The 20,938-nt window shown below is 41.3% G+C and overlaps 3 protein-coding genes across 4 annotated transcripts; 2 read left to right on the top strand and 1 right to left on the bottom strand.

The window, feature by feature from the left end:
* Nucleotides 1-5: 5 nt before the first annotated feature.
* Nucleotides 6-7,460, bottom strand: ctso (cathepsin O; the record flags this gene model as incomplete). The annotated part of the gene is made up of 9 exons (XM_079269219.1): nucleotides 6-122; nucleotides 1,229-1,270; nucleotides 1,383-1,475; nucleotides 2,308-2,467; nucleotides 3,583-3,704; nucleotides 4,112-4,279; nucleotides 5,767-5,891; nucleotides 6,041-6,146; nucleotides 7,257-7,460. 9 exons carry the CDS (start codon nucleotides 7,458-7,460, stop codon nucleotides 6-8), a joined length of 1,137 nt encoding a protein of 378 aa, XP_079125345.1.
* Nucleotides 7,461-9,525: 2,065 nt separating this feature from the next.
* asb5a (ankyrin repeat and SOCS box containing 5a) lies at nucleotides 9,526-14,118 on the top strand. 2 transcript variants are annotated; one of them, XM_079268361.1, is made up of 7 exons: nucleotides 9,526-9,829; nucleotides 10,785-10,864; nucleotides 11,714-11,821; nucleotides 12,058-12,208; nucleotides 12,518-12,652; nucleotides 13,604-13,795; nucleotides 13,978-14,118. In XM_079268361.1, the coding sequence occupies exons 1-7, from the start codon at nucleotides 9,625-9,627 to the stop codon at nucleotides 14,103-14,105; spliced, it is 999 nt and encodes a 332-aa protein (XP_079124487.1). In that variant the 5' UTR covers nucleotides 9,526-9,624; the 3' UTR covers nucleotides 14,106-14,118. The 2 variants fall into 2 exon arrangements, with proteins under 2 accessions (XP_079124487.1, XP_079124488.1); XM_079268362.1 differs by lacking the exon at nucleotides 13,604-13,795.
* Nucleotides 14,119-15,294: 1,176 nt separating this feature from the next.
* On the top strand, nucleotides 15,295-18,025 carry spata4 (spermatogenesis associated 4). The gene is made up of 6 exons (XM_079268363.1): nucleotides 15,295-15,412; nucleotides 15,657-15,786; nucleotides 16,099-16,217; nucleotides 16,545-16,765; nucleotides 16,846-16,950; nucleotides 17,139-18,025. Exons 1-6 carry the CDS (start codon nucleotides 15,312-15,314, stop codon nucleotides 17,231-17,233), a joined length of 771 nt encoding a protein of 256 aa, XP_079124489.1. The 5' UTR covers nucleotides 15,295-15,311; the 3' UTR covers nucleotides 17,234-18,025.
* The last annotated feature ends 2,913 nt before the right edge of the window (nucleotides 18,026-20,938 follow it).

The raw sequence follows: 20,938 nt of genomic DNA, 5'->3' as shown, positions 1-20,938 counted from the left end.
GTGGCTCAGCCGTCTCGACTGCCTTTTCTGTTTTTCACTGAACACCAGTAGATCCTCGGCTCAACGGCTTCAGTGACAGGTGTGAGGACGAAGAGCTGAATCAACAAGAGAACCGCATTTCCCTGAGAGGACACACAACATTTCAACCTTGATCACATATGCATGACATCAGGCAGATTTACCTGATAAATATACATTGAAAGGTTTTATGTTTTCTAAAAAAACATGGGGGGGGGGGGGGGCAGTCTTCATTTTGCCCTCAAATACTACAAAAGAAAGCAGAATAGAAAAAACAGATGGCATTTTCAGAGCATCTTAATTTGGTGGGGAGAGGGTGTCATGTTTGACAGAACACCCAAAAATCTATCATGGAGAGACATTTGATACCACGGTGTTATTATTGTTTGGGATTTCTAGAACGTCTAGATCCAGAATTTGAACATTGGGATTGAAAATGTAGATCCAGAAAAAAAACATGTTGACATCAACGTGGAGCAATGTCACAAATACATCTTTTTCATCTCTTTGTGGCGGCCAAATTAGACTATTTTACTCGAATCTCGACCGGTGGAAAGTATCGCAGATGGCTCCTTGATAAAAATTTGCTCAGATGTTTTCGCAACACAATTATGTAACTGGTCTGTGACTGACCTGAAAGCAAATGGTTGAGTGAGAGCAGTGATCACACCGGTGGCTGTGATGGGTTTTAACAAACGCATCATCTTTCATGTAAGCACGAAGAAAACATCCGAGAGGGAGCAATTTCAGACGATTGATACATACAATTATAATAAACCTCTGTTTTATCAACCAACGCCAACATCTAAAATAGAACAATCTGCAGCTCGTAAATGTAAAACACAAACTATATCATATGTACATAATGTTAATGTCTTGTGTATAGTATGCTATATTGTGTTACGTTCAATTTGTTGTGCATTTATGCAGTGATTGATCTCTGTATAGATACATTTACTAGCCATATCACTCAAAACATGTATCTAATCATTTTTGTACTGTGCATTTATCTTATTATTGTTGTGCTTAGGTACGAGACAACAATTATCAGCATATAAAGTCATTTATTTTCTTTTACTGATGTAACATGTTGACATTTCAATAAAATAAATATTTAAAGTGAGACTTTAAGGCCAACAGATGACTGGCAGATGATTGGCAGCGGTGAACACACACACACACACACACAAACAATGACAGAGATACACACCATCCTGTCAAAGGAAAACTGCTGCCACAGAATCGGCAATACCTGGGAAGAGAAAACCGAAGGATGTGGCATTAATGCCTGAGGGGATAGTGGGGACAGCAGCACAGAGACGCCATACTAAAAGCAGACGACAAGAGGCAACGATCATACTTACCACAAAGGTTTCCACCGATTTTAATGTAAACATAACCCTCATTCCCCCACGTGGTCCCCCAAGAGTTCTGCACAATCCAGTATGGAATGTCCCCTAAAATAGACAAACGTGTTTTAAGATTAAATTAAGCGCATGTGTGTGTACTGCAGCTGCAACCACTTTAGACTGTTACATAATCACAGATATATCCTTGTGCAATACCCACAAAACACAAGTGTGTGTGAAATAATTAATGTGAAGAAATATCAAGTGTGTGTGAAGACTGTCAAGAAATAAAGAGTGAGGTAGCTGCGATGATGTTCTGAAAACTGTTAAATTCAACCTTTAAACATGTTTCACACTGACTTTGTCTTAAACGCGTGACACAAAGCTTTAACAGGTAACTGAATAAACGGAACCTCGATACTTACAAAACGTGCGCACACAACACGGACAAAGAGAGTCCGAACAGAGTCCAAACCAAAGGTTGTCTTATTCATAAACCAACAGAAATATTGAACCAGTGTCACGATGTAATGAAATCTTTTCAATGCAGTTCTACTAGTAAGGCAAGTCACTGAAATAATGACACAATGAACCTAAATTATCACTGTAAATGTTCAACATATCGTTCACTTGATTTCAAATATTGTAATTTTGGGGGTCAGTAATGAACTGAATGTACTGAATGAAATTAATTTGGGAGTGTTAGACAGTCTGCTCTGTTGCAGCAGCAATTTGTGATTCGACTGGAATTATTTTATTTGTTTTAAATCTAAAAATCTTGCGTAGTGCAGATTTAAATTGCTGTCACAGACCCGAGGGGTTGCAAAACTTTCTTGACCTAAAAAGGTAAATGTTAGCAGAAGTAAAATATTAAAATCCCAGCCGTCAGTCGTGGATTATGATTCACTCTCATGACAGTGTAGTGACTGCGTGTACCAACAGTGTTGTATCCAACAAGCAGGACAGCATGGTTAGACAGTTGGCTGGAGCAGTGGTGCTGGATGATTCCACCCAGGTAATCCTGCCAGCTGACAGCATCCACGATAGCAGCCAAGGGACCACGCGCCACCAGATGACCCCTCATTGCCTCCTCTTGGCCACTGAGGAGGAACAACGGAACATGTTACTCTAGAGGCAGCAAGGCTGGCCCTGTGATGTCTCTGGATTATCACGTGTTCTATTGTTACGATTATTATTCACGGAAAATTCCTTGTATGTTCAACATACCATGGCAACAAACGGTTCTGATTCTGATGTTAAAGTCACAGGGTTGCAAAATCAAGAGACACTCCCTCGAGTGACTTTAGTTCAATGTTTTACTGGACCTCGTGTTCAGCATGTCATCTCTCTCCACCCCTCATTCAGAAAACTGGTATTTTCCTCATTCTCTCTGTTGACATATGCAAATCTTGTCCTTCCAGCAAATGATTCCCACTAGTGATGCCCTCCTCTGCCTGGTTCATGACATAAGGGCCATGGAGTCTAGTCTGTGCCAGAACCACATTAAATAAAGCCATTTCACACTCTATTCGTGGCGAGGTCTTGTCTTGTTGAAACGTTATGATCCTGTTTATCTTTTGCGATGCAGCAGTGAAGGTCCGGCGTAAGAAGCCCCTTGACCCCTCTCTCTGCACGAGTCAAGCAGCTTGATGTACTCTCAATGGTTCAGCACTCCGACCCTTCTGAAGGCGGGGGAAACATTTCATACTGGGATCAGTGGATTGTTGAGATGAAGAGATCTCTGAATTAGTAACGGTTCACAAAAGTCACCGTTGGGTTCGGTACGATACAGTGGAGAACTATAAATGCCAGATTACATTAGATTATCAAATGTAACAATCTTGTTAATTCTGCCAACTAATTATTAAAACGTGATCAGCTCATCACAGCAGACCCTGACCCTTGCTGTCATAGCAGTGCAACAGAAAGAGATGCACGATCCTGTTCAACATTAAATAAAGACGGTCTGATTGACCTTAACTCAAGGTAACCCAGTCATTGTGACCAGAGTAAAGAACCTCTGTGCTAAGCAATCCGTGGCCGTGTTGACACGGTAAACACTGTGGTCTGTTATTGCGCAGGACCAACTCACCTCACCTCTGGTCTGTCCTTGGCACTTAATGAAAAAACACATTAAAATCCATGTGATGTTACCCAAATATAGCGCTATTCCGTTTGAGTTCTAGACAACTGGGGGGGGGGACGAGTCTTTTACCTGAAGTCATGTGCAGTGAAGTTCTTCACAGCGACACCGCCATGCGACTGAGAGAAAAAGTGGCAGATTCCCGTCTTGGCCTTGTAGGGATACTCTGACTGAGGCACCAATTTCACTCTGGTCTAGAAAGAAAATAGTTTGTCTCTGTCAGCGCGTTACCTGGATGCAAAATATCCATTCATCTTGTTTATGAAAGATAAAGATCCTGGCACAGGCAGTTTTCTAATTTATGTCTGACAAGAGACAGCGATCTTATTTTGCCTCCTGCCTCTACATATCTCTCTAATTAAAATGCATGACAGTATTACCTGATTCCTAGCTGAAGCTAAATGTGCATATCTTCCCTCAGGTCTCCTCTTTCATAAACAGGCGCGTTGGGAGGACACACAAGTATTCATTCAATCTCTCGTGTGTGTGAAGTACTGGGAGTTTATCCTATTTGTACTCTCTGTAAACCATTTAGGAAGCTTCTGTTAAAGACCTGAAAACATCTTTAAAGGTCTGACATTATGTAAAAAGATCAACATACTTGCTTTAACCAATTCAGGGCCTGGACCGTGGAGCCTCCACTGCAGCCGTTATTTCGGAAGGAGCAGTCCAGAACCTGTTGCACACTGAGCAGCTCCAGCTGCGAGCCTCCAATAGCATGGACGGACTGTGTGGCACCAACCACACTGAACGCCCAACAACTCCCACACTGCAAAGGTGAGAGGACAGTGAGCAGGAAAAACAGACCCACATAGGAAAAGTAGAGGAACCAAACACTATAGAATACAAGACAATCACATTTTATGACAGCCAGAAGAAAGAAATTGTCATTTTGCTTATCCCATCAACAGAGGGGCTAAAGACTTGCTTTATGTTGAATGATGTTTTCTGCAATCGACAGCGAGTGTGGATGCTGTTGATCTCGCTGAGGTGAGACGATCTGGCCGGTCTAAGTGAACCGTTTGTTTTCTGCTGCCATCTACTGACCGAATCACCTCAGGTACGCTGCGCCGTGAGGGAAACGTCCGTCACCGAATCAGTTGATGTATTAAGCTTTAAAGTCGGACGATCATTTGAGATGTTTTTCGATTGCAAAAGTTTGCTCTTACACAACATATATCATGTAGATGACAGCGTGTTCCTGGAACCAGTGCAACGTACAGTATTTCATTACGTAAGCTGTAGAACATTTGCACAGGCAATCTCATTCTCCAAACAGCATCAGACTCTGCACAGTTCACTTGCTCAGCATTCATTCCCACAAATGTGATGAAAACCCGAGCTCCCCGTGTAACAATCCAATATGCTGTTACTCAATATGGTTCCATGGCTTTACAATCAATACTGAAACCAAAATCAGTCATTATTGCTCACACTGGAGATAAGTATGCGCTGAGTGTACAAAATATTAGGACCATCTGCTCTCGAAATGCACTCGAGTCATAAAAGTGGAATCAATCAAGAAGAGTTTACGAGATGTAAGTGGCTTGATATTTTGTGTCTTCGCGCATCGTACCGCATTTTATTGTCTGTTTATGCATCTACAATTTGGATCTGTTGTAGTAACTCAGACAAGGCAGGTGTACAGACAGGACCAGAGGGGGAAATAAAGCACTGCAGCAGATTGCGAGTGCCGGTTCTCCCTGGAGTGGTAAACCTCGCCTGAATTCAAGAAAAAAAAAAAAAAAATGGTGCAGGATGCTTTCTGTATGGGCTGCGCGTCTCCCCCGGGACAATCGTTTCGCAGTGAAAATATCATCCCGAACGGCAAGTTGACCGACTAAAGAGACAAAGGACGAAAAAATGAGCCGAAAGTGAAACTTCAGCGAGGACGAGCTACAGCTCCATCTCACTTAAAGTCACACTTAATGGTCGAGTTCGTCCTTTGACCGTTATTAAAGCACCCGTCCACTCAAATATGCGGCTCGCTTATTATTCCTCCACTTGGGTGTTTGGCCTTCACTGTGCAGAATGACGCACATCCTACAGTGACATAGGAATGCTGTTTTCAAATCGATCTGCTGAGGAGGGAAAGTCTCACCTTAAATCTGTGGGAGACATCCAATCACGACTTTGTGATGTCATAACAGGTTTGGAAGCCAATCGTGTTGTGTGATGTGAAATATCGAAGCCTACAGTACACGTAACATAGAGATTGGACTTTTCACATCTATCATCCATCTATGTCAACCTTACCGCTTCCTGGTTCTGGACCGGTGCCACCACTGCTTTGTCCCTCCAGTCAAATGTGTCTGGGAGTCCCTCTGTCTTCAGTCCAGAGAAGAGCGGAGCTCCGTCTGCGCTCGCTCGCAGGTAGACGTCTGTGGATGACGGAAACGGCTCAAAGTCATCCCTGGATACAAAGATGCACGTAAACCATGACTGTGCAGATCCTGCCCAGTGGCTCAGCACATTTGAAACAATCCACTGGACGGATACAAACGACGTTTCACTTGATCACTCAGCCTACCTCTGAATTCCTGCTGCGAGAGGTCAGAGAACCGGTTAACGCCATACGTGGCAGACTGTGGCACTGTGGAGAAAGCGTTCAGGTATGCGTGCCGCTTTGTAGCATCCTGCAATAAAACACAGCAACTTGAGGCAAAATTAGTTGTTGGAGTATAAGTTCTTGCATAAAACAACACTGAAAGGGAGATGAAAAAGTGAAAGGTCTAGAGCTGATGAGTTTGTTTTTTTACTTGTTCTTAATAACACAACATGAGTGAGTCTGAAATACATCCCACAAGAGATCCCGCAGATTAAAATATAATAAAATAAATCATTCCCCCAATTCAATCAGCTACGGTATTGACACACTGCTTTAACAATCATAATAATCTAATTATATAACACTTGTAAAATGAGTTTACTGTATTAGGCAGCTAGTACACTTAACTTAAACTAATGCAGTCTAATACAGCAAGGGACCACCTTTATAAATCAGGTTTGAAACCTCTCAGGATAACACACAATGCAACAGCACCTCAAACTAACAGCCTTCAAAATCACCTTGAAACAGTTCCAACAACAACCACTGAACATTGTAGCCTTCAATAAGAGGATTCATTCCATTACATGCTGTAGTTTGACCGAGCTGTACCTCATAAACTGGTAACTGAGTCTAACGCATTCTGAAAGGGGGACATTTCAGTTAAAGATTGACTTTTAAACCTATAACTTTTGCTGAACAGTAGCCACAGGTGTCAATTATTACACTGGCCAATGGTAAAACCTTATATCACAGTAGCACCAAATATAGTTAAAGGATGCAAAATGCCAATGACCTCACTAAACAATCCCCACAAACACAGCTGTCATGTCTTATCTTTATAATATGTGACTTAGGTTCCTGCCCCTTTCTTAACATAACCACTCTCACTTAAAGTACATGTTACTCTCGGTACTTCTGTAAACCTGCACTTTTCAGGTTATTATCTTTCATGACTTTAACTTGTGTTGGAGTATTACACTGAGTTAATTGAGGAGTTCTAATTCCATCGTCATTTATTTCACATTAACCTACAATAAAATTGTATTTTCTACCAGAATAAAAAATACATTTCCTCATTTGCATAAGTGGGCGACGTCTGCTGTGACGTGTGCAGGCCGTTTGTGTTCAGCCGTGTGTACAAAGTAACGAGTGACAATAGTTTCTCTGCACGTCTCTGTCTCGCGCTTAACGTTACCTGGAAGTGCAGACGACGACGGTTAAATTCCTCGCCGTTGACTGCATACGTGCGGTGGAACTGCTCTCTGAATGAGTCGAAATCAACTGCGGAGCCATTAAACTGCGTCCGAGTCTCTTCCGACCGCACATTGTGACAGCAGAGAGGAGACACGAGGGTGGAAACGGCCGCTATAAGTACTAGATACGGATGGCCGCCCCTCATTTGACAAAGCGATGTCGGTTCAACACATTCAGTGATTGAAAAGGGAAGTTCATACGAAAGTGATGTTGGCGGAAAAGGTGAGGTTTAATGTATAGCGCATGCGCAGCGTTTCGATGCGCTTCCTGGAGAGGCCAGAAGCAATGGGAGGAAAAAAAGTGATCTAAATTGTGTTCTCCTGTATTTAAGAACAGGTAAAAAAAGAAGGTTCAAACATCAATAAATAACATATCTATATTTCACATTTTCCCCACTTTAATCATCTGTAGAAACGGGTACTTTTTTGTTGCTTATTTTAAGTGTTTGTTGTTGTCATAATCATTTCGGCACCACGACCCCATGTTCTGAAAAGGAATAAAGTCATGTTTCCATCCAGGTGATTTTAAATTCCTCCATGCACATTACTGTCATGTCTTTCTTTTAGCTAGAAATTTATTTTAATTGGCACTTTCGTCAGGATTACCTATACTGTTGCGGTTTGGAGCATGTGGAAAAACATATTGTTCATAGCCACCCACCTGCTACAACCTGTGACATTAGTCAGGGCACTCTCCACCCCTTGGGAGTGGGGTGTTTGTTTTTCGATTATTGTTTTAAATACGGGTGTGAAACATACCGTAATATGATTTACAATGAGTTGGGGATACTGGAGTGAAATGGGCTATTTAATGTATTCTGATTATTGTCTTGAATACTGGAGTAATACTGACCATATATTATGATTTGAAATGTGTTGGAGACACTGGAGTCTAACAGACTATTAAAAAGAATCGGATTATTGAGTTGTCAGGAGCTTGTCTTTGTGTTTTAGTCTTGTCTTACTTATTCTGTAATGTTATGGTTGTGATGGCTGCATTATATCTCTATGTTCTGTGTACGCCAATGAAATGACAGCTTAACAGCAATTTCAACCTTTTTGAGTTTACATATGGCGTGGCTTTGGTGGGTCTTTTTTATACAGAAACGATGATGTCCCTGACTATTTTCCTCAGCTTTCCAAACTGGAACAATGATGCAAGTCCAGCTCGTATCTAATTAGCGCTGGAAAAACAAAGGAACTCATTCTAAATAAAGCAGACACATCATCACTGATACTGTGACCAAACTGGAGACTGTCAACTGTTTTAATCTGGGTACACGCATAGATGACAACTGTGGATTTTATATGCAAGAAAGTAAGTCAGAGAGTTAGATTGCAATATTCAATAAACATCATCCAATTCATAAATATGAAAAAAAACATTTTAATTGAAATAACCAAAATCTAAATCTATCCAAAGTGCTTAAAGTGTTGTGTACAGACATCATTGAATGTACAAAACGATCCTGTTCCCATAGCAAGTGTCCAAATGTCCCACTCATTTCATCTTTGATGACCGACAGGGCTTTGTTATGTACAGCTGTGCTGCAGAAGTCATCTAATGGCATCGTGCTGGAGATAAAACACAGCCATCGTAACCATGACATTACAGAATAAACAGGAGAAGACTAAAACACACAGCAAGACAAACTCCTGACAACTCAAGTCATAAGATTCAGTGTCCCCAACTAACTGCAAATCGTCTTGATCGACTTCACCAAGGTTGTAGCTGCAGACATTATATGAACATTCATATGCAGGAACAATACAACCTTTTTCATCACCTGTTTCACGGAGGAAACAAAAAAAAACGGAGGAACTTAGAAAGATTATCCTGGTGAAACCTTTTTTTCCACCTGTTCTTTAAGTCAGAAGAATAACTTAATTAAAAGATCAAATGTGCTTTATACGCGATACATGCTATCATGAGTTAAAATGTATGCAAAATAGTTTTTCTAATATATAATATAATACTGCCATTATTTTTAATTAATGCAAATATTCATTAAAAAATTATCTAATTCATCCATAATTAAATATGAGTTAAAATGAATGCAATTCATGTCATATTTGCAACTGGAACTGTTACCACTGTGAAAATCTCCACACACACACACACACACACATTGTACATTAGCATTGGAGTATTTGCTCTCAGGCACAGTAGCAGCTGCAGGGCATTCTTTTCCAGCCTGGACCAGCCAACCGGTCAGTACACTGGGAGAAAAAGCAGACTACTCTTGTGCTTTTTGGAGCGGTATCTGATCTTCACCATAACTAAAGCCCCTCTGTAACGTGTCGGAGGAAATGTCAGACCCAACAGAGGAACTCTCCAATAAGACCTTCGTGGCCCGGTTGGCCAATGTTTACCTCAGCATCTTGGCACTGTTCTGCTTTAAGCTCTTTGTTAAGATCTCACTCAACTTGCTGACATACCTCTACATTGTCCGCGGGAACCGCAAAGAGGCTGCCAGGATATCAGCAGAATTCTATGATTATGGTCAAAAACACAGTAAGTACCGGTACTCTCCGAAAAAACCTGAAAAAACCTGAAAGGGTTGTTGTTGTTTTCAAGGTGGTTTATTTGTTTCACAAACTGGAAAATTTTAAGCATATAGATTTGTGTGCTAAATGCACATTTGGTGTAAAATGTAACAACAATACAACTGTGTACACTACACACCAAGCAACATGTTCAACCTGAGGCGTATAAGGTCAGAATAGAATAATATTGCTTTGAAATCAACTTGTAGTACTCCCCGCTCACACACAACCGCACACTCTCAAGTTCCGTGTTTACAAATGAGCTATAACCGCATTGCTGATCCAAATAGAATAAGAGCCATTCATTGCATTCACATGAATGTGGATATGATGAATTATGAATCCTGAACTGTACATTCAATATTAAAACGAAGACACTGTCGGCTGGCAGCTCTTTTTCTCTAATGTATTAATAGAACACAGTCATGATACCCCACCCCCATCCTGCCCTAGTTTCCATTCCCAGCTATGCAGTGCACCCTTTCACACTCAGACAGCAACCAAAACAACACTCTCAGCTCGGAGGCACATGCTGGGGGAAGAGGGACACGACGAGAACATAATCTATATCTATCATTCAAGGGGATGTTTAATTTAAAGTGGACCTGCTCCATGGAATACGAATCAGCTAAGCTTAGTGTATTAGTCACAGTCCTGTAGATACGGTCTTCTTTGCTCGAAGAAATCTCTTTGATGTCCGTGGCTGGTTCTTTTATACCCGTATTTCAAATGAATGTCAGTCAAGGAAAATAGGTTGCATGAATAAAATAGCTTACGATTTATAGAAAAGATTAGATCTGTTATTATCTAAATTATGACTGAAATGGAGAGAGATGACAATTATTTTCATGGTACACACATGATGCTTAGTTATATTCACATAACATCAAGGGAGTATTTTACTTTACTTATTCTTACTGCAGGATCCTGGGCGGACCGCTCACTCCTCCACGATGCAGCGAGTCAGGGCCGCCTCCTGGCCTTGAAGACCCTTATTTCACAGGTAAAGAGAACACAAGCACAATGGAGGACGTTTGCCTCCAGGGCCTTCCGATCTGAACCCAAGTCGTGATATTTTCCTGAACCGAACTAAGTAGGTTTCTTGCTTCAACTTAAGGAGATTTGTGGCAGAAGGCAAACTTCTCCCATGTGCAGAACTCAATCCCTGGGAGAGTTATGTGCATCCTCTCAGCTGTACACATGGGGTCTGATGTAACGGCCCCTTGTGCAATTAAATGTGTATCAGTGCCTTTGTAGACTCCTGGATTAGATGTTAAAGAAAAAGGTTTGAATGAAAGTATTGTAGGGTTATCTGGGAATCTGTCTGTTTCCACCTCTATTACCCCTCAAGACTAAATGTTGTCATTTGTCATCTTGTGTGAGCTTACAATACCATAACTTGACATCTTAGAATAACAGCACTAATATAGTTTCTCAAAGTAAATACACTGCACAGAATAACCATAATACATAGTATTACATAACCATAATATACAGTGTCCGAGGGCGTCGAAAAAGTTGCTGATTAATGCCAAATCCTGATAAATGGCAGACTGGGAGAATTTCCTCTTTCACTTGCATTTTCAGCTGCTCACAGATTAAGCAGTGCACTACGGGAGCGAAAGACATGTCGGCCACAAAGCCAGCAGGCTTATTAATCGCTATTGTTCAGATGTCACTGTACACACTGGAGTGTAGTTTGTCAATTACTGAGGAATGGGTCTGGTTTAGGAAAGAAGATAAGCTATTGTTCTTGCAATTACTGGTGTTCACCAATAGAGGCTGACAAAGGTCATGTGTTAATGCACCCTATGACGTCTTAATATCTGTGGCTGTTTGATTCGGTTTCCAGGGTCACAGTGTGAATGTTCTGACGATAGACCATGTGACACCCCTTCACGAGGCCTGTGTCGGAGACCATGTCGCTTGTGCCAGAGCTCTCATTGATGCTGGAGCAAATGTAAGTCACGTATTGTCCTTTTGACGTTGCCACGCAGCACAGGTCAAATGTCATTTCCATGGCCGGGAGAATCTGGGTAGAAGTAACAGATGAGCAACGCTGTTCTTCTTCTACAGTCACTGCAGAGCTATTAAGTTCCTGCTCCCCTTCGACTGTTCCCCCAGGCTGTTGCTATTAGTCAACTTGCATGGTTAAACAAGGCCTAAAAATAACAATTTAAGAGAATGCTTTTGCAGGTCAATGCTTCTACAATTGATGGAGTCACCCCTCTGGTCAACGCCTGTACAGTGGGCAGTGTGGCATGCACTGAAATTCTTTTAGAAAATGGAGCAAAACCCCAGAGCCTTGCATACCATCCATCACCAATCCATGAAGCTACGAGCAAAGGTACACTGTGACTAAATATTCTGCATTATGACGCAATGCATCCACTAATATATCAGGTAGTTTTCTATTGACAGACACTACATGTCTGTTTATAATATATAAAATGAACCAATATATAACTCCAACTCTACTAATTACGGCTTACTCCAGATCCTTAAACCTGTATTTGTGTCCTTTGCTGTGCTATTTAACCTGCACTGTGAAAAACAGCTTGATAAATAAATCTCCACACGACCCGAGCAGACAGCTTGGAGAGTTATCTCGCATTGTCACGAACTGATTACTGTCTCCATGCTCCATTACTTGCAGGTCATTACGGTTGTGTCGAGGCTCTGGTGACTTGGGGGGCAGATGTGGACATGGACATTCCTCACCTGGGCACAGCGCTCTACACAGCCTGCGTCTGCCGAGAGCTGGAGTGTGCCAGGAAACTCCTGAGGGAAGGTCAGCTCGCAGCACAGTGTGGATCTCTGCGTCTCCACACAGACAGGCACACATACAGGCACACTTACGAACAAACACAGATGCACCAGCACATTTGTTGTTCATAGAAATGGAAAATAAATTCATAAACACATATACGCACAGTGGATTTTAAAAGCCTTTAAAAAAAAAAAGCATTTAGACCCTGACACAAAAAAAACTCTTCATTCAAACAAAGAGTGATATCATTATTTAGGGTGAGCAGTTCTTTAAAAAAAAAAAATGTGTTTGGCCTTATGTTGATTTCCTTTCATTATTCATGATGAAGTACCGAATTGCAGCTGACAGGCATTTCCCACACAGCAGCAACAAAACAGCTTTATCATGTCAGTTCTGTGAATCATCAAGGCAGCGATAAACTCCAGCGAGAGGGTTGGTCTGTCAGCTTTTCTTCAAATTGCTAAACATTTCTTTCTCGAGGTCATATAAGGACAATTCAATCAGAGTAAGAAAAAAACATTTATTTGTGTTTTCTTCTCGAGGAAACTAGTCGTGTTATTAGCATGACTTCATGGACTGACTGACTGTATAGTTAGCAGTATAAACACTATCTTTCTAGATATATATATATAGATAGATATATAGATATATTTATTCTTTTTTTCTGAAAGCGTGTAGCCCATAGCTGACGGATCACATATTAAAGCATTTGTATGCCCATGCTGCTGGCTACCTTTGATTGAAAGGAACAAGTTCACATTCATTCTCTCAGGGCGGTTGAAAGTCATTTCTGGGAAATATAAGAAAGTGTTATGTAGAGGGCAACAGGGGAAGGCAGGTACATTGAAATATTGAATAAGAAGATATAGTCACAGAGTAACTGCTGGATTTCAATGATATTCAACAGACGACACTGAAGCTTTTCCATCTGAACTTTGTCTGGAATGGATAATCAAGTTGTCCTCCATGCAGGTGCAAGTGTACAGAAAGGCAAATACCTGGATTCACCCTTACATGCAGCTGCAGAAAAAGACTGCACCGCTGTGGTGAAGCTGCTGCTGGACTTTGGTGCAGACATTAATGCCAGGAACACAGAGTTTCAGAGGCCAGTAGACGTGGCTCCACCCAGCAGTCTAACAGAGGGTTTCCTACTGATATATGAAGGTACAAGAACACGTGTTACTTGTTTTAGTAAGGCACTTCAGACCTCTGTTTCCATGTCTTGTGTCTTTGTTGTATTTATTTCTGTTTGAACCACTTCATCAACAGATAAAGTAACATTACTCTCCTTTTATCTGTAGTCGATACATTAGGACCAGCTCATATAATGTTTCATTGCCTCGTAGTTACACCACGACGGCTGAGCCAGCTGTGCCGTCAGTGCATCAGGAGCTGCGTCGGCCGTGACAGACTCCATCTTCTCTCCCACCTTCGCCTGCCCAACAGGCTAAGGAACTACCTGCAGTACCAATGACAGAACAACCAAACTGCCTGCCTAAATGGGACTTACAGAAATAAGGCTTTGTCACCAAGAGCTAATCAACTCCTTGAAGTCTTCCTTCCTTCAATTGTGGCTACCAGTCAATTAAGTGACTCAGTAGCCGCTGAGTATCTGTCAGTACCTGCATCCCATTACTATTGTGAACCTGGATGAACGTAAAGCAGGGGGCTTCTAAAATGAGTTCATGGCTTAGCCTTCCCTGGAGAAATTGTGGTTGAAAAATATAATAAATACAATATTATTTGCAATTCAGGTTTGCGTAGTTAGAAGCCTTAATAGTTGCAATAGCTACCAAAGAGTGATGCACTTTGAAAGCTTTGAGATTATAATGTCATATTAATGCAGTATAATATCCAGTATGTGGACGTGTACTCATAGTTTTGCATTTGATATATAATGTATAATGCGCACGACTATATGATTAAAATTGTTTTGAAAGCTGGTGCATTCCAAAATATGTTGTATTGCAGGCTGTGTGCGCTTATGTTGGGCTTAGAGGTGCAGTTGGTGAATTATGAACACAAACAAAAAAAATTTGAAACAAAATAGTTGACATGTTTAAGCTTGGATGACAGAGCAATGACAACTGGAGGCAGCTGACGTCATTGTTAAGTCCCTAATGGAAAATATGAGGGAGTGGAACAGCAACAGAGCGGAGCAGGAAGAGTTGTGTTAGCATCAATAGCTAACGCCGCAGTGAAATAAAGCTACGAGAACATTATGAACAAAACCATATGAATTAAGTAGCAATACGAAATCACATTTCATCACATTGAGCTGAATTTTAAATCGTGTCTTGCATTTTTTTCACAATGCCTTGGTATTATTACATGACGTCTTATTTTTCAACTTAAATATACCAAAATAAAAACACCAAACGATTCATTGGAATTTCTCCGTAGAGTTCGTTGTTAATGCAACATCGTCTGAGGGGCAGCGAACCGTCACCGCTGTCTGTGTGCCGACACGTCACACCTCTCTGACACGGCGCCCACGTGTGTCGTGTCGTTGTCATGGTAATGTAAACAAAGAAAGCCCAGCGCGTCGCACACAGACAGGCTGCAGCGGCACCTCGAAGAGGAAACTGGTCGAGTTATTAGCATGATTGCATGGACTGGCTGACTGCATAGTGAACAGTACAAACACCATCTTTCTAGACATCATCAGGCTCAGAGCAGCATGTCTTTTGCGCAGTCTCCCAAAAAGACAGGACTGCCGAGAGAAGTGGTGAAATGGCTGCAAAGCCTGGACTTGTCATTTTATCCGAAGAATGTGCGCAGGTAAAGAATGAAACGAACCTCATCTAGCGTTACGATTTACAAATATGTGAAGTAAACGTTCCCATGTCAATGCAGTCAATATCAATATCAATCAAAAACCATGGACTGTAACAGTTGTATTAAAACAAAAGCAAGGATTACAAAACATATAGGAAGGAAAAAGATCAGACAGCAAAGTGTTCAAATAGGATTTCACTGTCAGAGTAAATATACTCAGTTTGTTCTTTCTGCTTTTTATTTCCAGAGATTTGTCCAATGGTTACCTTGTGGCAGAGATATTGTCTCGTTATTACCCCCAAGACTTTCTGGTGCATTCGTGTGACAAAGGAACATCACTCTCTGCCAAACAGAGGAACTGGAGCCAGATAGAGAAGGTAAGAGGAGAAAACCTCAAAATAATGAGCTGGGAAGAGAAATGTCTTTCTTTACTTTGGTTGGCATGTGGTTTAGATGTGGTTTCATTTCATGGAGTACCGACTTGGCATTCAAAATGACTCAACTTTTAAGCGTCCAACACAAATGTTGTGATGTAGCTCAACCTACCAGCACACAACACAACTCTTTAAACATCAAATCACATTCCATCTACACTGAAGACATTATGTTTTCTGTACTTGAGGGTTCTGAAACAGGAAGTTCTTATTTAGAGTCAGATGATGACCAACATGTTTTTTTTATTGACCCAGTCTTTACAGAAGCAGAATCTGCACTTGATGAAAGAGATGATTGATGGAAGCATTCACTGTAAACCAGGAGCAGCTGAACTGTTGGTGCAGGAGGTTTACACGAGTTTAACTAACCGGAGGTGAGTGTCGATTGGGAGCGGGGTTTGAAAATGAACACAGTTTGAGGGCGATGCTTTCTTGCTTTCTCCAGACCGATAGGTTTATATGACACCTTGGAGTTTAGAAAAACTAACTGTTCCATTTTGTTTTGCATACTTTTTACAGTTTAGTTAGATGTTGGTATACATTTGTCTGGTGCACTTGAATCCAGCTAAACACAGCTGAAGAGGATGCTCAGTTGGCATGCAGCACATTTGCTCAGTGTACAAATTATATTCCCAAAACACAAATGTAATAACATAATCCTGGAGGTATTCCAACACTAATCTTTTTAAACTCCTTCTCAGCATCAGAGATGTTCAGGGCCCAAAGTCAGACTTCACTGACCAAGAGTACCAGGAGCTTCTACCCACACTGGCCCGCTCCACAGCCTCCAAGGCCATCAAGAACAACCTGAGGATAACGGAGATCATGGCGGAGCCCGACATCAGCACAAACCAGAGGAAGGCAGAAGTCATCCTCCACAGGCACCTGGAGCACCAGGCAGCAGATAGGGTCCTCAACCCTGGTCAGTCACCCAGGTGTGCTTTCAGGCTTATTGTAGGGGCAAATATTCTATTGCTAAAAATGTCTTTGCTTTGTTGACAGGACGTTTTAAAGTGAAGCCTAATCTGTGTCGGCTGGCAGCCAGACATCCTGTGCCAACCAGCCGCGGCGATGAGTGCTCGGCTTCGTCTGGAGACGCTACATCCAGTAAGTGTTGAGTCACATGTTCTCTTGCAGCATTAATCAGCAGAGAATATTCATCTTGCAAATGTGCTCAAATGCATCCTTTGGGTGTAACACTTATATATGCTTTGGTGGCAAATTGTGACTGATGTTTTTTGTTTTGAGACATAGTAATGCCTAACCAATCTATTTTCCAATTTCCTCTGTTTCAGAGTTCTGCTCCTCTTCAACATGGAGCGGAGCGGCTGTTCCCTTTAAGGAGATAAAGGTGCACCAGCCTGTCAGACGCTCCCTGGTTAACTATTAAATAAAATGCATGGAGATTTGTGCGCTATAATTGTGTTGTGTGCGTCACTTGATGTCGTGATAGCTTTTGCACAATTATTCAAATAATATCCCATTGAACTGTAATGCATCGAAAGTATTTTTCTAGAGTATCATTTGTTTTGAAAGACAGAAGACGTCACTGTTTGTTATGGCTTATGTAATGTTTTAGTGTGTCTGCCTTCATCTTTGGGCGATGGTCTGTTTGTACCAGTAGATGGCAGCATTGAGTCACGAGCAGCGCTCTCCTCAATGGTTGAGACTGAAGTGTACCATTGACAAAAAGAGGATATAAATCAGTGTATGCTGCAGAAACCGACTGGCCTTACTGTTCATATATTTGTGTTGCTCACTATAAGGCTATTCCTGAGTTCCTTCACCCATGACCGAACATGCATCTTGCCTTCGTTACCGTCACTGAGGCATCAGATTGTCTTCTCAATCTGAATTCGAAGAAATTCTGATCAGCCACCTTCCAAAAGTTGGTTAAACTATGCTATATATGCTAGACTGGCAAGGGAAACCATTTACATTCACTGTGGTAGGAACCACTTCCTGTAAGTGATAACTGATTCCTAAAATTGGCTTGCTAGAGTTGGGGAACATTGAGTCACTGTGACATGAAACCATGACAGCTTTGTTTCTGTCTTCTTCATCATGAACAGTTCCAGATTTCCTTGCGCTTTCAGTCAGTGTGTGCCAGTTACAGGAGAGCAATTCTACTCGTGGTTTGGTCTACAAATGGGGATAAACAAACACAAATCAGATGTATTGAATTTACTATGAAACAACTGGAGAATATTTTATTCCCGGTTTGTGGGCCTTACTCGGCTGGTACTGGTCAACCGGCATTAACAGATTTGTCTAATGGTGTAGTGTTAAACGCTGTGACTAATTTGCTTCATTGTTACTGCTGTTGCCACATTAAACACTGTGAACAGATCAGTAATTCATTGTGTATAAACCAACTGGACAATGTACAGTTATTACCCGACTGGCGAGGGAAACCATTTGATCTAACCTGCATAGTATAGAACTGAATAGTGCTATGGACTTTATTGAATTGTCCTCTCACTGTATCGTTTCAAACCAGCCACACTGAATTTCTGAGTATGCATCCATGGTAGTCCTGCAAAACAAATGATGTCATCGTCTCCATTGTGTGCGTATTTCCACATACTTAGTGGAGAACATTTAGTGGTTTTGGTGCCAAAGCCACTCAGATTCACTTTGAGATTGAGATCACTCAGTTGGCCCCGAATCTCCAAGCCCTCGTGGATGGATGCGCAGCGTACAGCACAATTGAGCTGTGAAGCTAGTGAAAAACGGATGACAGGATGATAAGTGTTTCTGGCTGACTGCCTGGCTTCTCATGTGGTCTAAGAGCCTGCTTTCAATAGAGAGATGGGGCAGTGCTGTAACGATATGATCTCCACAGCCTCAACAGACGATTAGCTATAGATGACCATGAGATTTATTGTATTAGACACCAGAAATCCAGACTCTTAAAACTGTTGTTCATCATTTGGGTCAATTGCAAAACCAAACAATTACAACAGCTGATGCTAATCGGTAAAGAAAATGTTGTAACACGGCACATTTTCAAAAAATCGATTTATCAACCATTTAAGGAGAGTAGGAGTGGTCATCTGACATTTGAACACCAGCCTCCAATATATCTCACGGCCTCTTTGAAAGCAGGCCATCCTTTTTCCACGGTAGTCAATGGCTAAAAGCCTCTTTCCCTGCCTGCCCGAGTGGAGCTGTAAAACCTGACCTCCTTAATCTTTCAGTGTCTTTTGATTTCCCTCAGCTTGACTGGGCGTGAACACACATCGGCACTTAAGACGAAGAGCGCTGTCGCCTGTTGATTTCTGCAGGCGCTGGGAGATGAGCATCGGAATTTGGGTTTTCAGTGTCGAGGCACGCATTTAGCTGCATCGGTTTGTACTGAAAGTCCAGCGAGGTACAACTAGACTCGGCAGCAAGTGACACGATAGAAATGCAAAATAACAAATGAAGAGTGTCCTGCAGAATAGAGTCTGGATACATGCTTTTTATAATGCAATAAATGACCGTTAACACTAAGAATAAGATTCGCTGCTTTACATAATAAGCACCGGCCAGGGTTACAGGGTGATGCTTATATTTATTCTACATCTACACACCTCTCCTATACTGAACAATATCTAGGTCCTGGTTGCTATGGCAACTAGCAAGCCCCATACTGGAGAGAGACCAGGAGACATTAATAAGCTTACTGTGAGCTTCTTTGGCTCGTTGTGTCGGTCATGAGTGCACGGGCAACGGGGGCTGTAGGATTTCAAGCAGCACACGCATGCATGCAAAAAAAATATGCAAGCACATTCGGTCAAGATGAAAAAACAACACTAAAATGATAACATTTGTGACGAAAAAAAAAAAAAAGAGATGACGGGCAACTGACGTTAGCAAAACGAGGATGCCTAAAATGCCCCAAGAAAGTGTTTCACCATCTGCCAATTTTTCTTTGTAAGGGTCTTTGTAAGCTAAGGATTCCCCTAGAAAAAAAGGCCCTCCCCCATATCCCACCCCTATTAACAAAAGCCACGGTAAGCTAGTATGTGGCCATGTTATCCAGGCCAAGGGTGCGGCACTTTGTGTGTCTGAAATGTGCATATATATATATATATATATATATATATTTATTTTTTCAGTAGCCATGAACTGCTTTTATTCATGCATCTATTTTCAATTTAGTTACAATACATTACTCACCAACAAGCTGCTGGCCCCTGGAGACTAAAGCTAATTAAGAGCAAATTAGTTGTTTTTTACGTGCCACATGAAAACAATGCAACTTAAAAAAAATTATAAAGCATTATTCATTATATTTCAACTGAATTCACTTCCTTTGCTGACGAACTTCATTTGATTCCTGCTATTTACATATTTTACATTATATGTATTACACATATTTAAATAGCAACAATCAAAATGAAGAGTTCGTATTTACAGTGCACCGAGAGAACACAGCAGACTTGGAATTAAGTTTCAAAATATTCAAATTGATAACTGCCATAGGGGAAATAATTTGCAACTGATCCAGTAAGCCCAACACATTTCAGCAATCTAGGTTACTAAACAGATGAGTATTGGAGCTTAAATACTCTGTAGGGTGAAAGCAAGACAGCACAATAACCTTTGAATGCTAGTAAACTGCCTCACTCTCCCTCTCCTAGTATTAGACTCACAATAGAAAGGGCAATGACAACAGGAAGGTACGTTAAAGTAAAAATACAACATAAGACAAAGGCAAAATATCTTTTGGGTCAAAAGCCAGAGAAGAAAATGTCTTTCTGCCAAACATTTACTCTTTCCCTTTACTCATAACAGCACAGTGTATTTTGTGAAGTGACCTAGTTAGTAATATCTCAACAACACCTTGTAGTACAGTGCCCAACTAAAAGCAGAATACAATTCATATAAAGATATTCATATGATATTAACATTACACTTCTGACACTGCATTCATAACAAGAAAATGTTATTTAAAGGAGCTAAATTCAATATCGGATAAATACAGCCGCAAAAACCGATTTGCTATGTAAGGATATGTGTACCTGAGCAGAGAATGAAGTCACTCTCCCTCTGTGTTTTAATCTGGGATTCTCCGATCTTTGTTTACGTATAGTGAGGCTGGCTGTGC

This window comes from Melanostigma gelatinosum (genome assembly GCF_949748355.1).
Source record: "Melanostigma gelatinosum genome assembly, chromosome: 5".
Classification (NCBI taxonomy): Eukaryota; Metazoa; Chordata; class Actinopteri; order Perciformes; family Zoarcidae; genus Melanostigma; species Melanostigma gelatinosum.
Note: the sequence above shows the minus strand (reverse complement) of the source record. Positions and strands in the feature narration are given on the sequence as shown.